The 16,389-nt window shown below is 40.2% G+C and overlaps 1 protein-coding gene and 1 pseudogene across 13 annotated transcripts in view; both read left to right on the top strand.

Annotated features, from left to right (window-relative positions):
- Positions 1–14,882, top strand: part of LOC135224360 (uncharacterized) — a 38,969-nt gene extending 24,087 nt beyond the window's left edge. For 4 of the 13 annotated variants that reach the window (XM_064263293.1, XM_064263300.1, XM_064263294.1 and 1 more), the window contains exon 3: positions 9,961–11,278. In XM_064263293.1, coding sequence (XP_064119363.1) covers positions 9,993–11,147 — 1,155 coding nt within the window. In that variant the 5' untranslated portion in view covers positions 9,961–9,992 and the 3' untranslated portion in view covers positions 11,148–11,278. Of the gene's footprint in view, positions 1–1,899; positions 2,085–9,960; positions 11,279–12,965 lie in introns of those variants that run through there. The other 9 variants (XM_064263291.1, XM_064263292.1, XM_064263289.1 and 6 more) reach the window with 7 other exon arrangements.
- On the top strand, positions 2,962–5,180 carry LOC135224745 (uncharacterized; annotated as a pseudogene).
- Positions 14,883–16,389: the final 1,507 nt, after the last annotated feature.

The following is a 16,389-nucleotide window of genomic DNA, read 5'->3' as shown; positions in this document are numbered from 1 at the left end:
TTTATTGTTTAATCTTTTATGCCTATATAGTATATGAAAGTGCAATTCTACAAGTTAGTACCAGGTGCTTCAAAGCCTCACAAATTTACCTAATATATATAGAGTTCAGAGCATTGAGACTTAGATCCATTTCCAGACCAGTCTAAAATGTATTTTGCAGACATTATCTATTGTAAAGTCCAATTGCATCTTCTGAACCAAGTTCTTTAGTGAATTTAATGTGCATTTTTCTGTGTAAACACTCACAAGAAAATATTATCAGAAGCTTGTTTGACAACAACTTTATTCTAAATAGTGTACCCTAAACAGTAAAATATGATGGTAACAGAAGATTCTTCTTATGGCAAGTTTCAAACATAAGGACTGGGATAATTTAATTTTGCATACCTACATACTGAGAGACCATTAGTAGTGAGAGAGGATGGATGATGAAAAGTCATAAGCTTGAACCTTATTACCAATAGAAGTTTATAATACACAAGAAAAATTAATTACGTTGATAACCACTGTGTTGCATATGTATGCTATAGTTGGATTACATATAACTATCTACTTTGAAGGAAAGCATATGTGGTGCCATTTCTTTTTGCTAATCTAAATATTGGAAAAAACTGAGGCAGGTTCTAGCCCTCCACTATTTTTCTTGTATATTTACTTGGATAACCTGGACTCTGCACATGATATTCAATTCAAGAGTAATATATAAAAATGTATCACATCTACAAAAACAGGGAAAAACAATCAGTGTGGTAGCTGATAAATACAAAAGTCCACTAAACTGAGGTCCATTTAGTTTATGTGCTGCTTCAGTATTTTAGTATGTATCATAAGGCTACATGTGTGTAGGAAAAATTTGCCTTGGAGAATGGACTTGCCCCAGATTTTTGTTATAGTTTTGCAGGTTATTCTTAGGAATAAATATGCTTTTTATTTTTCCACAGTTCAGATGAAAAGGGTATGTTGGGGTTCCATCTGTGAAACATTTGCCAAAACAAATTATGAAATAAGGCACTCAATGATAGTTAGAAAGGACTAGAAAAGGCACACTAAAAACAGTGCTCAACTTGGCTGCATAGAAGAGACAATTATTTCATAATATACATAAACTGTAATGGAAGACAAATGATTTAGAGAGAAATTGTACAAAGTGTTGTCTTAAAATATTAGTAAATATAAAATACTTAAGCAGCTAAAAGTATATTTTAGTCAAAATTATTTCCTAGGGCATATACAGAACCTAAAAGATGCAACAATGTTATGGATAGAGAGAGAGAGAGAGAGAGAGAGAGAGAGAGAGTGAGAGAGCGGAGACGAGGAGAGAGGAGAGATTGGAGTAAAGTTGTAGAGACGAGGGAGGGAGGAGACGGGTCGAGGGGAGGAGAGAAGAGGAAGAGAGAGAGAGAGACGAGAGAGAGAGAGGAGAGAGAGAGAGAGAGAGAGAGAGAGAGAGTTACATTCTGTACCGTAATTTTACAATACAGGATATGCAGCAATCTAGATTATGAATGACACTGGGGGAGATAAGGCATTATTACATTAGAAGTTCACAAAATATATAGGCACATGTACTATATGTGACTTATACAGTACATATATGTACTGTGGATAGCAAATTGCAATATATTTTTACTCTTATGTAGGCCTACATTGGCAGTTGACAAGTATCTTGTTTCTTTTGAGCTCTTTGTACTACAGTACATACTTGTGCAATGGCTAGAAGTATTTGCTTGATACAGTACTGTACAATTCTGTAACATTATTGCATGGAAGGCTCTTCATGTAAAGTACTGTAGGTACTGTACTGTGCGGTTGTATATACTAATGATTTTTTTTTTTTTTTTATTACTTCTATTGACTTACCTATGATAGGCTAACCTTGGCACATTCTCACCTAAACAGCTGTATGCTGCAGCACAAGTTAGTGTGGCTACAGATGAAACACAGTTACTGTAGTGCATTACAGTGCAATGAAAAGGTATCCATGTACTGTACTACATTGTTAAGGAAGATTTTGATTGCCTCTGAACTTTCATTTTTTCATCGCTTCAACTTTTGACTTTTACTCAGTTCATTCTTAATGTAAGGTCAGTGCATGTTTTTTTTTTTTTAATGCAAACTGCTACTCTGACTTGACTTAGTAATTTTGCAGATGAATTGGTTTTGTAAATTTTTGAATTTTCTTTGTCTTCCCATTTATTCTTTTCTATTCCTTTAGTCAGTGGAAAGAGTATTTTCCTTATGGATGCCAATTAAGTGCCAAAAATACTTGTCCTAAAATCATATTTATCATATGAATCCTAAAATCATATTTATCATATGAAGCATCAGTCAGTCTCATGAGGGACCATGGTATCCCAAAACCACTTTACTTTCCTTTTTCAAACATCTAACTCACCTGGTAGTTATATATATAGCTTACGTCCCTGACATCACAGCAGAATTTCAAAACTCGTGGCAATCGCTGATTGGGTAGTCAGGTGCACCACCTGTGCGCCCTCTACCCAGGTACATAGAACCGTTCCAACTATTCCTCAGATCTTCCCAGCCGCCGCATCGGTGACATTGTTGGAACTTCGCTCGCTTAGCCCATGTTTTTTGCTGTTATTTGGTGAAGTACACTTTGGCTTTGGCTTTCGCTTGATTTGGATTCTTGATTTGGACTTTTCTTGACTTTAGTTTGGATATTGTTGGTTTGACCCTTGCTTGTTTAATCTCTCTTTTGAAAATTCCCAACATGACTGACTCTGCATCGAGTGTGAGAATGTGTGTGAGAGGTTGTAAGACTCGGCTTGCTAAAGCCTCGATAGACCTCATTCTATTTGTAGTAAATGTAGAGGTAAAGTTTGTGAGTTGGGTGATAGGTGTAATGAATGTGTGGACTTGCCTTAGACTGAATGGATTGAGTATTACCGCTATGTGTGGAAATTAGAGAAGGATAGGATAAGGAGAGCGAAGAGTACTATGTCTCGCTCCTCCAAAGATAGTCAAGGAATAGACAGTTCTCTATCCCTCAATGAACCTATTGATCCTCCTTCTATAGTAATAGTACCAGATCCAACTACGGAAACAGGTAAGAGTCCAACATTAAAGGACAACGGGTAGAATCCCTTGCAGAAGATAGGGATAGATTGTGGTCTAATGTGAGAGATCTTAAAGTGGCTAGTGATACAAAAAGTGCCAGTGCAGTAGAGGGTGTGGCCGCTCGGATCTGTCGTGCTCCTAGTCCTAGACCTCTTCCAAGCTCACCAACCCCTGCGAGAAGGAAAGTCGACAGACGAAGGGAGGCGAGAGGTTTTAGCTCCCGAGCGTTCGTCCCCTCGAGTGTATCTGTTGATGATCCCCAGGACGCTCACCCTCGCCATTGGAATGGCGAGGTTAAAGTGTTTTCTTCGTCATCTTACGACGCAGTACCCAGATGGGGCTGGCGTCAGACTTCAAAATCTAGACCCCTCAAAAGACAACATCCAGTAGAGCAGGACGCCAGGCGTCAAGAACTGCCAGGATGTAGTCATTGGAGCAGCCCAGAGCGCATCCCTTCCAGCTCCGATATTCGCTCTCCTACCAAGCTAAGACGCAAGATGTCGCACAGGCGGCCGTTGTCTTTGGTAGGAGACAAGGAAATATCGGACGGGGGGAGACCTTCGGTGCGTGCTGCAACTCCCTAACGCTTCTCTTTCGACTCTGATGCTTGCTCTCCTACCAATTTAAGACGCAAGATGTCGCACAGGCGGCCGTCGTCTTTGGTAGGAGGAAAGGAAGTATCGGACGGAGTGAGGCCTTCAGTGCGTGCTGCAACTCCTGAACCCTTCTCTTTCGACTCCGATGCTTGCTCTTCTACCAAGTTAAGACGCAGATGTCGCACAGGCGGCCGTCGTCTTTGGTAGGAGGAAAGGAAGTATCGGACGATTGGATGCCTTCAGTACATGCTCCAGCTCCTCCTGCGGATTGGCATTTGTCTTCAGAACGTTCGTCTCAAGCCGAACAGGATGAAGAGAGAGATATTGATGTTGCGGCTTCCCCAGTCTGTCCCCAGCAGCAAGAAGCTCCGCAGATTTCCTTACTGCAATATTTGCAGCAGAAGCTCTCCTCATTAATGCAGTCTTATCAGCCTGCTACAAGCAAAGACAACAAACGTCAAAAGCTTGGACGAAAAGCTGGACGCCAGGATGTAGAGCCTCAAGGTTCTCAACACCTAGACGACAGACGTCAACATTCTGGACACCAGGACGCCGAGCGTCAAGAGCCAGGACGCCAGGCGTCGAGATTCTGGACGCCAGGACGCCAAGCGTCAAGATTCTGGACACCAGGACGCCAGGCGTCAAGATTTTGGACGCCAGGACGCCGAGCATCGAGAGGCTGGACGCCAAGACACCAGGTGTCAAGAAACTGAAAGCCAGGACGCCGGTTGTCAAGATTCTCGACGACAGAGCACCAAGAGTCAAGAAGCTGGACACCAGGGCGCCAGGCGTCAAGAGGCTGGACGCCAAGACGCCGAACGTCAAGTATTTAAACAGCAGGACACCAAATGTCAAGAAGTTCGACACCAGGAAGCCGAACGTCAGGATTCTTGACGCCAGGACACCAGACGTCAAGAACATTCTTTGAAAGCACCGATGAAGCATGACATAGCTACGTCGGTTATAAGTCGATCGGAAGAAGGGAATGATGACTTCCCCCCTTCTCCTTTTGGTCCAATGGAAGACTTTTCCGACGAAGAGAATCAAAGAGATCTACAGCCTTCGTCAGACTTGAAAAGACTTATGAAAGTTTTCACAGAACTTTTTCCAGAAAACTTTGTTCCAGCTGCCCCTCGTTCCCCACCTTCAGAGTTCACTCTAGGGAAGGCAACTAAGAAGTCTGACTTCACAAAGATGGTGTTATCACGCTCTTCGAAGAGAGCGTTTAAAATTATGAAGGAATGGATGGACACAAAGAGAGACCAAGGAAAGACAGCTTTCTCATTTCCTCCGGCCAGATTAGCGTCCAGATGTAGCATCTGGTATGATACTGGAGAAGCTCTCGGTCTGGGAGTTCCCGTTCTTCCCATGGGGACTTCTCGAGTCTTGTGGACGCTTCTCGTCGGACGGCCATGGGAAAGACAAAGGTTTTTTGGTCTTCCTCTGAAATGGACCACTTCCTCAAAGGGATTTTTAGAGCCTTCGAGGGGTTTAATTTCTTAGACTGGATTCTGGGATCTTTGGGGAAGAAATTAGAAACCTTCAAGTCTACTGATACGGAAGAACTTGTTCACCTGATGTCTTGCATTGACAAAGCTCTTCGAGACGGGTCGAACGAGCTAGCGGCTCTTTTCTCGGCGGGAATCCTGAAGAAAAGGGCCCAAATGTGTTCTTTCCTTTTGAATGGGGTCACACCCATTCAGAAAGCGGAACTTCTTTTTGCTACCCTTTCCACTCATCTTTTCCCTCATCTTTTCCCTCAAGAATTAGTGAAGGAAGTCTCCTCTGCCTTAACCCAAAAGGCTACGCAAGATCTTATGACAAAGGCAGCAAGGAAAGTCTTACCATCAAGTTTTGGAGCTCAGAAACCCAAGGAAGCTACACCTCTGCCTCGAGTTTCTCGGCCCTTTCGAGGTAGATATCTCAGCAGAGGGAACAAAAGACTGGTGGCAAGAAATTCCAAGAAAAGAGGCTTCAGACAAGGGCGAAACAAAGTCTGACAGCAGTAGGAGCCAGACTTTCCAACTTCTGGCAAGCATGGGAGAAAAGAGGAGCAGATCTTTGGTCAATTCAACTTCTCGAGGAGGGATACAAGATCCCTTTCTTGAAAAAACCCCCCTTAGCAGAAAAACCAATCGATCTGTCAGCCAGATACAGAGAGGAAACCAAGGCCCAAGCGATACAGCAGGAAGTTTCTATGTTGCTTCAGAAGGGAGCGATAGAAAGAGTTCGGAATCTGGAGTCTCCAGGGTTTTACAACCGCTTATTCCTGGTTCCCAAGAGTTCGGGGGGATGGAGACCAATACTGGATGTGAGTGCCCTGAACGTTTTCATGAAGAAAACAAAGTTCACGATGGAGACAACGAGATCAGTTCTAGCCGCAGTCAGACAAGACAACTGGATGGTTTCGTTGGATCTTCAGGATGCATACTTTCACGTCCCTATCCACCCGAACTCCAAGAAGTACCTAAGGTTCGTTTACAAGGCAGAAATGTACCAATTTCAAGCTCTTTGCTTCGGCCTAAATACCGCTCCTCAAATATTCACGAGGCTGATGAGCAACATAGCAGGAATGCTACACAAGAAACGTATCAAGGCCTCGCTGTATCTGGACGACTGGCTCCTCAGAGCCCACTCCTACACCAGCTGTCTGGAGAATCTTCAGAAGACAATTCGGTTATCAGAAGACCAAGGCCTTCTGATAAACCGTCAAAAATCTCAACTGATCCCATCCAAGAAACCTTGTACCTGGGTATGAGGATTCAGAGTCGGGTTTTTCGGGCATTTCCGTCCGCGTTGAGAATGAAACAAGCCTTGGAAAAGCTGCAAAACTTCCTAAGGAAACAGACGTGCTCCGCAAGGGAATGGATGAGTCTGCTGGGGACCCTTTCCTCGCTAGAGCAGTTTGTCTCCTTAGGAAGACTGAACCTTCGCCCACTTCAATTGCACCTCAATCAACATTGGGACAAGAGGAAGACACTAGAGACAAAGTGTATTCCCATTTCGGACTCTATGAAACACTGTCTACAGTGGTGGAACGACCCCGTCAAGCTCCAGGAAGGCCTTTCCCTAAAGCAGAGGAACCCAGACCTAGTGTTGTTTTCCGACACCTCGGACTCAGGATGGGGTGCAACACTGGGAAAGTTGGAGGTCTCGGGCTCCTGGAACAGAGAACAGGAGAAGTTCCATATCAATCAAAAAGAACTGACTGCAGTCTTTCTGGCTCTCAAGGAGTTCGAAAGCGCAGTACAGAACAAAGTTGTGCAGGTCAACTCTGACAACATGACGGCGTTGGCCTACATTGACAAAGAAGGTGGAACCCACTCCGAGTCCCTCTACAAGACGTCAAGAGAGCTTCTTCTCTGGACGAAAGAGAAAAGCGTGACACTAGTAACACGCTTCATTCAGGGGGAAAATAATGTAAGGGCAAACATCCTGAGCAGGAAACATCAAGTCTTGGCGACAGAATGGACTCTCCATCAGGAAGTCTGCAAGAACCTGTGGCGAACCTGGGGTCGCCCATGCATAGACCTCTTCGCCACAGCGCAAACGAAGAGGATGGAGACTTACTGTTTTCCAGTCCCAGATCCCGAGGCAACCCGCATAGATGTGTTCCTCATGAATTGGGCCCATCTAGACGTGTACGCTTTCCCTCCATTCAAAGTAGTACACAAAGTGTTGCAAAAGTTCGTGTCTCACGAAGGCACCAGGATGACTCTAGTGGTACCGCTCTGGCCGACAAGAGAATGGTTCACAGAGGTACTGGAATGGATGGTGGACACCCCCAGAAGCCTCCCGTTAAGAGTAGATCTACTCAAACAGCCCCACTTGGAAAGGTATCACCAAAACCTCCAAGCTCTTCAACTAACTGCCTTCAGACTATCGAAAAACTCACAAGAGCTAGAGGATTTTCGAAGGAGGCAGCTAGAGCCATCACAAGAGCAAGGAGGTCTTCCACCATTAAGGTATACCAATCCAAGTGGGAGACATTTAGAGGATGGTGTAGGGACAACTCCGTTTCCTCTTCCAGTACCTCTGTGACTCAGATAGCAGATTTTCTGCTATACCTTAAGAAGAGGCGTAACTTTTCAGCTTCTGCCATTAAGGGTTACAGAAGTATGTTAGCAGCTGTCTCCAGGCATAGGAACCTGAACCTGTCTGATAATAAGGATCTACAAGACCTTCTCAGATCCTTCGAGACGACTAAGGAGAAACTACAATCCTCGCCAGCTTGGAATTTGGACGTAGTTCTGAAGTTTCTCATGAGTGATAGGTTCGAGCCTTTACAGGAAACATCATTTAAGGACCTCACCATGAAAACTCTCTTCTTGATTAGTCTAGCGACAGCGAAAAGAGTCAGTGAAATCCATGCCTTCAGCAAAGCTGTAGGTTTCAGACAGGGCAATGCTATCTGCTCTCTACAGCTAGGATTTCTAGCGAAGAACGAACGCCCTTCTCAGCCTTGGCCCAAATCGTTGGAGATTCCAAACCTGTTGGATCTCACAGGTGAGGAAGCAGAAAGAGTTCATTGTCTGGTAAGGGCCCTGAGGCATTACCTGGAAAGAACGAAGCAATTACGTGGCAATTCAGAGGGGCTTTGGTGTTCTGTCAAAAAGCCCTCTCTGCAAATGTCAAAGAATGCGTTATCTTTTTTTATAAGGCAATTAATTAGGGAAGCGCATTCAGCATGTAATGAAGTGGATCTCAAGCTACTAAAAGTTAAGACTCACGAGGTTAGGGCCGTAGCAACCTCTGTAGCTTTTAAACAAAATAGATCCCTTCAGAATATCCTGGACGCAACCTTCTGGAGAAGCAAGTCAGTGTTTGCGTCGCACTACCTTACACAAGTGCAGACTCTGTATGAAGACTGCTACTCGCTGAGTCTGTTTGTAGCAGCTCATTGAAATCCCATAAACCAATACTCTTTTTCTTACCTTGGAACTATTGAAATTTTATGGTTGTTTGTGGAGACTGGATGCAGTCTTCCACAATCATTGATCCTTAGTCAGGTGGTCAACTTGTTCCTTGGTAGTGCCCGGAACAAGAGTATTGTAGGGAGTCTAGTCACATAGAGGTTTGACCGGTTGACAGTCTCCAAGAGGTCTTCAGCCCCCTGGGTGGATCGCTGGATCTCATAAGGAAAGCAGACATAATGAGGCAGGATATCATTGAAGTCAGCTTCCTTAACAGGTATGAACCCGCAAGTTTGTTTTTAATTAACACTTATGTCAATTCCAACGATGATAGCTCTCTGACCCTCCACCAAAGGTATCCATCAGCTATATATATAACTACCAGGTGAGTTAGAAGTTTGAAAATGTTATTTTCATGATAAAATAAATTTTTGAACATACTCACCTGGTAGTTATATATAATTTAATTCCCACCCTCCTCCCCTCTAGAGACTATGGGCATGGAAGATCTGAGGAATAGTTGGAACGGTTCTACGTACCTGGGTAGAGGGCGCACAGGTGGTGCACCTGACTACCCAATCGACGATTGCCGCAAGTTTTGAAATTCTCCAGTGACGTCAGGGACGTAAGCTATATATATAACTACCAGGTGAGTATGTTCAAAAATTTATTTTATCATGAAAATAACATTTTTAACATTGAGTTGTCTCTCCTCTCTGTTTCATATGCAGGATATTGAATGTAGTTATTAAGTATTCTTTTCTGTTTTAATTATGTCCTATTATGTCATGGCCAACTACATAAGTTGATCTCATGTGTCATCTATAGTAGGAGTGTTCTTTTATCATTCAGTATTGTTTCATCTTATTTTGAAACCAATTATCCCCATGTCTGTTGTAGCTGGTGAGGTGGCTCTCATATACCTTTATCAGTTACTCCATGATGATAACTCATAGAGGAAATATAACTCACCCAGAATGAATTTACAATAATATACAAAAGGATATTTAGCACTAATTGCTTTCCCCACTATCATAAAGAGATACAATTAATCATTTTGCTGCTGTTTGGGACTCTTAAGTCTCATTTTTGTTATACTAACAAGGCATAGCTAATCAAATTTTTGTGCTTTATCTTGTCTAATCACTAATTAGTGTTTTAAATGTGCAGTACCTGTTCTTATAGTGTGTTGAACCTTGTTTGACTTGTACAGTCCCAGTTATTGCATTAGGGATCTCTGTCTCTTTCAGGATTACCATTTTCATATTACATTATGATTTGACATCAGTTTTAATTATGATAGTGCATTATTGTATTATGCAAATATGTTTTGTCCTTTGATCCTTTCATCTAAAAATCTAATGTTGCAGATCTGCACTAACGTACACTTCACTTGAGAAATATGGAATCGGAATCATTAATTCCTCTTTCAACTTTTGAAGATGTGAACCAACAGTGGCTTGAAAAAATGCTTTCATTAAAATATAACATTTCTATTACTGTACATTCATGGAATTTAACATTACCAAGTGGAAGAGAGGGATTCCTCAGTGAAATAGCTTTTGTGAAAATACTCTATTCAGATGGTGTGGATGAGCCAAAAGATCTTCAGTTGGTGTTGAAGATTCTTCCCAAGGACCCAAAAGTCAGGCAGTTTTTGGCAGATGGAGATCTTGCTAGGCGAGAAATTGAATTTTACAAATTTGCCACTTGCAAAGAGCTCCAAGATATTTGTACCAAGAGTGGGATTGCATTACCAGTCCCTGAAATTTACTTTGCTGGCTACAGAAAAGAAGCAGTTACCCTGGCACTACTTGATCTTAGTGTCCAAAAGTGTAAGAGTATTATTGTGAAGGAAGGAAGCACTCTTTCCCAAACAAAAGTGGCGCTGCAGTCCATTTCACAAGTTCATGCTGCTGGATTCATCTTCATGGAGTATTTTAAAGATCATGATATTCTTTCAACACTGTCCGCTGACTTTAGCACTGACTTTTACACTTTGGATATGGTGAAAAATCTTAACACTATAGTTGAATTAACAGAAGGGACTCCAGTTGCAGACACAATGAAATGTCTGATACCTTTGGAACAGTTAATGTTCACATATTATAAAAATTATCCATTAATGAAAACAATTGTTCATGGTGATCTTTGGGCTGGCCAGTTGTTAAATACTAGTGATGCAAGTAAAGCTTATGTCATCGATTGGCAGTTCTGCCGAGTTGACAACCCAGTTCTGGATATTGCAGCTATGTTTTTCATGAGCAGTAATCCTGAAGTGTTGGAAAAACACATGGATGAACTTCTGACATGTTACTGGGAGTCATTTAACCAGCCTCTTCAATCATTAGGAATGACAAGTGGTATCACTTTTGAGCAGTTCAAGAAAAATGTTGATGACTTATTGCTATTTGGCTTTGCAATTCTAGCTGTCAGTATTCATGATTTTTTACCAGCGGGGAATCTCACAAAGAAAAGATTACTCTGTGCAATAGACTTCTTGGAGAAGAAGGGTACTTTTAAAAAGTTTGTTGATATCTTTGGAAATAAAAATTGAGTACTGCTATTATGTTCCATTTTAATCCTTTCATATTTATTGTAAAGAATAGTATGTATACTGTATTTATGGATTGCCATTTGATTTTATTTTCATTGTGTATTAATATAATGTTTGCGCACAAATACAAATTGAACTATTTCATAAGCCCTGCTTTGCTGATAGAATGAAATAAACCATCCAGTATTAATTTTGAAGAAATAGATTTTCTTAGACAAATTTACACTGTTCTTTTGAACTTCATACCTCTTCATCAGGATCAAAGCATTCTAGGGAGGGCTGAAGTTGAGAGTTAAGCATTGTAGCTTAATGGTATGGTTAAACTGAATATAATAATAATAGTAATAATAATAATATTTTGGGAGTAGACTCTCTCTCAAACATGTCTTGTTGAAAAGGAGTGCTGCTTCAGCTAAATTAATTTTGTATAGACTTCTCTATTTTCCTTATCAGTGGCTTTTCTGTGTTGCTCAAGCTGGCAAGCAACGTGCCAAAGGGGATCGTCAAATCCGGTAGGGTCATTTCCGATATTCTTAATTGCTATTCTTATTACAATCTACTCTCTCTCATGACGTTCCGCCCAGATCTGCTAGGGCATTATCACAGTGATGGTTGCTGTAGGACTGAATCTTGGTGGTGAGTCTTTCCAAATACATAGTGGTCATGTGAGCGCTCTAGCCAGACCATTCAAGTGGGCCTTTGGTCTGAACTCTTTCAGAAAGCATAGGACTTTGATTTCTAGTACTCATGGACCCTGATACCCTCATTACAGTTGTTTCCTCAGTTAGTAAGAATGGTTACCATGCCACAAGATGACTTGCTTTTTGGAGAAATCTCCACTTTAGCTCTTCTTGAAAAATCCTTTCTGTATCTCTCTGACAACACCTGACAGGCATAGTACGTAATGTTTAAACACTCCCTACTGCATATGAAAGAAAGTTGCTCACCTTTATCCTGAATCCAAAGTCCTGACCTTGCTGTCCGGCTTCACTTTTACTTCACTCCAATTTTCAGCTTTCATTTCATAATAAATCCTTTAGGAAAGCCCTATGAATCTAGAGACAGGACTCGGTGATGTCATAAAACTACAGTACTTTATAATGCTGTCTTATGGCAGCAAGGTCTGCATTGCGAATAGTGTTTTGCAGTTACCTGTTATCTCTCCATCACATAACCATAAGCCATCTTGGGTGAATACTATCTGCATTTCTAGTTTCCTCCCTTGTTTAATTTACCTAAGTTACTGGTGCTCCCTTCACCACTCCTAGGTTGTACTATTCATATTTTATGTGCTATTTGTATTATAGGCCACAAGGTAAGTTGAATATGTGTTTTATTTGCAAATATGTACTGAATTTTCACTTGTGTCCTTTCACTAAAGTCTTTTGCCAGAGCACTGACCCAAACTACAGTAGCAACGGACACTTTACATCTTATTTTCATCCTAGGAATGAATGTTGAGCTGTTATTTAAAAAAAAATTGTTAGAAAGATCATCTTCGTATGGTAATTACTGAGAAATTTCCATAGGTGGTACAGTATGCAATGCATGGGTAACTGCATATCTAAAGAGCCTCAGTGGATTTCCTAGTTGGACCCTTTGGCTGACTGCTTTAACTTATCCTGTATATGTAGTATACATTTGCTTCAGAAGTTTAATTTTCTAGAAAGTTCATCTACATCCAAAAGCTTCTCCCTCACAACCTGAATAACAAAAATAAACTTTTAGAGCTCAAATTACAGTAGTATGTATGTACTGTACTTACATTCTATCTATATTGCCTATTTTTATAGTCTAATTTTTTCTCGTGTGTTACAGACACTTCCAAAGTTCAGTATTGCACTCCAATCTTGACCAAGCAATGGAGTCTGACTTAAAGCCACTTTCAGTCATTGAAGATATTAGCCATCAGTGGGCTGAAAAGATGTTGTCACTCAAATTTGGGAACCCTGTTACCTTACATTCATGGAGCTACGAGTACCCTGAGACTCCTGAAGGATTCATGAGTGAAATTGTTTACCTGAAAGTTGTTTACAGTGGAAGTGATGATGAAAAATTACAACTTAGGTTGGTGCTCAAAGTGCTACCAAGAGAACTGGAAAGAAAACAAACTATTGCTCTTGGAGGCTTAGATAGAAGAGAAATAGCCTTTTATAAATTTGTTAATACTCAGGAGTTTAAGGACTTGTGCTTAAAAAGTGGTGTTAAGCTGCAAGTACCTGAAGTTTATTATGCTTCCTATTTCGATGGAGACATTACACTTGTTATGCAGGATCTTAATAATGTCAATTATAAGAGTGGTGTTGTAAAAGAAGGTAATAGTCTTGCTCAGACTAAAGTAGCTGTACAAGCTGTTGCTCAGCTTCATGCTGCAGGCTTAGCATACTTGGAAAAATATGGAGAGTTAGGCGTTTTAACTGATATAGCAGAAGAGTTCAAATTTACTTGCTTCGACAAGTTTTTCATACGCAACCTGAACACTTTAGCCGATATGTATAAAGGCACAGCATTAGCAGACTCAATGAAATCTCTGATACCTTATACAAAAGATATTCTAGAAATGAGAAAGAGGTTTCCTTTAATAAGAACGGTAGTTCATGGTGATTACTGGGCTGGTCAGCTAATGTATTCGGAGGATGAAAGCAATGTCATGATGATTGACTGGCAACACTGTAATGTCGATAATCCTGCCAGTGATATCCTGTCAATGCTGTTTATGAGCAGTCACCCTTCAGTGTTGGAAGACCACTTAGAGGAAGTTGTACAGTGTTATTGGGAATCTTTATCTAGTAATACTAAAAAATTTGGATTGTCTCTGGACATCACATTTGAGCAATTAAGGCAAAACGTTGATGACCTGATGCTTTTTGGATTTATGATGGTTGGTATAAGCATTCCTGAGTTCCTTGGTGGAGGTAACATTACCCCTGAAAGGTTGTTTGGTTATGTTAACTTTCTAGAGAAAAAGTCAATAGTGTCAAAATATGTGAAGATGATGGAAAAAGAACATAACATTTAGCATTAAGACATTAACAATTTACTGTATACTACTTGGACTTCATTACAGTACAAACTGCTATACTTTAGTATTGCCTGTAGGTTCACATGACCTTGTTGTGTGAAATTAAATACTATCTGCGATTAATGAAGAAAATAACATATGTGTACGATGAAATTTATACAATTGAGGTTTGTCATTCTCTTTCATGCTGATACTATGTCAAATACCCTTTCTCTTTTTTATTCATTGTATGGAAGTATTCAAGTTGTCAAGTTCAAGCTTAGCTTGAGAGTAATAGTAGTGACTTAAATCAGTCGAAACCATTAATAGGTTTATTCATAGTTATGAGGTGGCACATAGATGGTGAAAATCTCATCCACAATCAGCTCTTAATTTTAGAAATGGTAAAAGTCATGGTTGCCAAAAAAAAAAAAAAAAAAAAAAGTAACCATTGAAGATGTGCTGTATTACATTATTATGTAAGGGCGAATTAAATTCATCTTTGGTCTTATTTTAGAATATGTAATGTAATTCAAAATTTAAGGTAATTCAAAAAGGTATATATTAGTTCATACATACTTTGTTTTTCAAACAGGTTGGAGTTTAGATTTGTAAATAGCTAAAAGACATTTTATACAAGTCAAGTTTTGTGTGGTACTGCTGTTACGTTTGCAAATGATTAAATTATTAGAATTATAGCCTTTTCAAAAGTTGAATTTAATATCCTTGAATTTTTACAAGAATACCTTGTTAGTGGTTTTAACACCTGCTTGTACATTAACTTGTTTTAGTGTTCTAGATAATTCCTAGCCTCTCAAACTCAATTGAAGGATTTGTTCTTAAGTGAGATGAAAATTATAGCAAGACAAATTTCATGAACTTGGAAAGGTAAGTGAGAGGAGATAAAGAATGAAGAGTAAAAGGAAGAAAGCAGTGCAGCTAGGGTCAAAGGGAAGCAGCAGAGAACCTTTGGTACTGTTTATAGTGTGGCGTTCAAGACACAGAGCAGTGAATAACCCCTTATGGGAATCTGCTTGTCCAACATAGCATGATGTTTTACAATGAAGACAGCAGATTCTTGAGTACCTTTAGTCACTGAAGCAAGAGAATTAGATAAAGAGTATAACTACAGATATAATTTACCTATAAACCCATATATATGTATATGTGTGTGAAGAGATGCACTACTATTCCTAAATAGCACAGCCAATTGTCCACACTCCACAAACATTATTCCATGGTCACAAGAAGAGCAAATTTTGAGATATCTTTTACCATGTTAGATTTAGAAATGACATCTTCAGAAATTTCAGATTGTTTGATAAGGGCTCCATGGCGTGAAGCCTTTTGTTTTTGGGTATATTTGGGCCACCACTAATTCAATGTGAAAATGAGATCCAGAAAATGTTTATGAAAACTACAAAAACACTTACGTACTCTGCTAGCCCTAGGGATCATTATGACCATAGTCAATTTAATAACTTAGACACCTTAAGTCCCATAATTATGTGAGAAGACATTATTCTAAGGGCTACAGCCTTGTTGTTTTGGATTAAATATTTCTGCTTTTGGGCTAATTGGGATCTAAGGATTGCCATTTCACTTAGGTAACTGGAGAACTGACTGGCCTACAGGATCTGGAACTCAGGCCAGTTATCTTGGGATATAATGCAGAAAACAATGCACATCAGATTCTTCATACTGCGCAGTATTATTATTTCCATGTAGTGACTACTATAACTCTGGTCTATTGTTTTGGAGCTGATGGTAAATATCAGCAGCCAACATCATTCAAGCTTTTTATGACTGGTGGAATTGAGACTTGTCACCGAACTGTTTATACGCCTATATTTTAAAATTTTATTAGTAATTTGAATAAAACTGTTGATTTTCGTATCTTCATTAACAGAACTAAAAATATGTACTATTTCCTTTTGCTATTATATGAAACAAGCAAATCAGATGTTCTAGAAGCCTCGGTGTAATCAGGTTTTGATAACCATCAACTTAATAGAAAACAGACTAAGTAAAGAGGAATATATGATGCACAATTCATAAATTCTAAATTGAGATTGGCATGCAGGAGACCCCAAAAATTATCGTGGTTGGATGCCAATTAAGGAAACTTACAACCCCAAGAGGCCAAAGTGGCTATCAAGGCCCACATAACTTAGCAGAGTGCAACCGAGAAGGTCAAACAATTTCAGACTTGCTTACCTGTGGGACCAGTAGCATAGTGAT

This window comes from Macrobrachium nipponense, chromosome 12 (assembly GCF_015104395.2).
Source record: "Macrobrachium nipponense isolate FS-2020 chromosome 12, ASM1510439v2, whole genome shotgun sequence".
Classification (NCBI taxonomy): Eukaryota; Metazoa; Arthropoda; class Malacostraca; order Decapoda; family Palaemonidae; genus Macrobrachium; species Macrobrachium nipponense.
The sequence above is the reverse complement of the archived record's forward strand: the minus strand, read 5'-3'. Positions and strand labels throughout refer to the sequence as shown.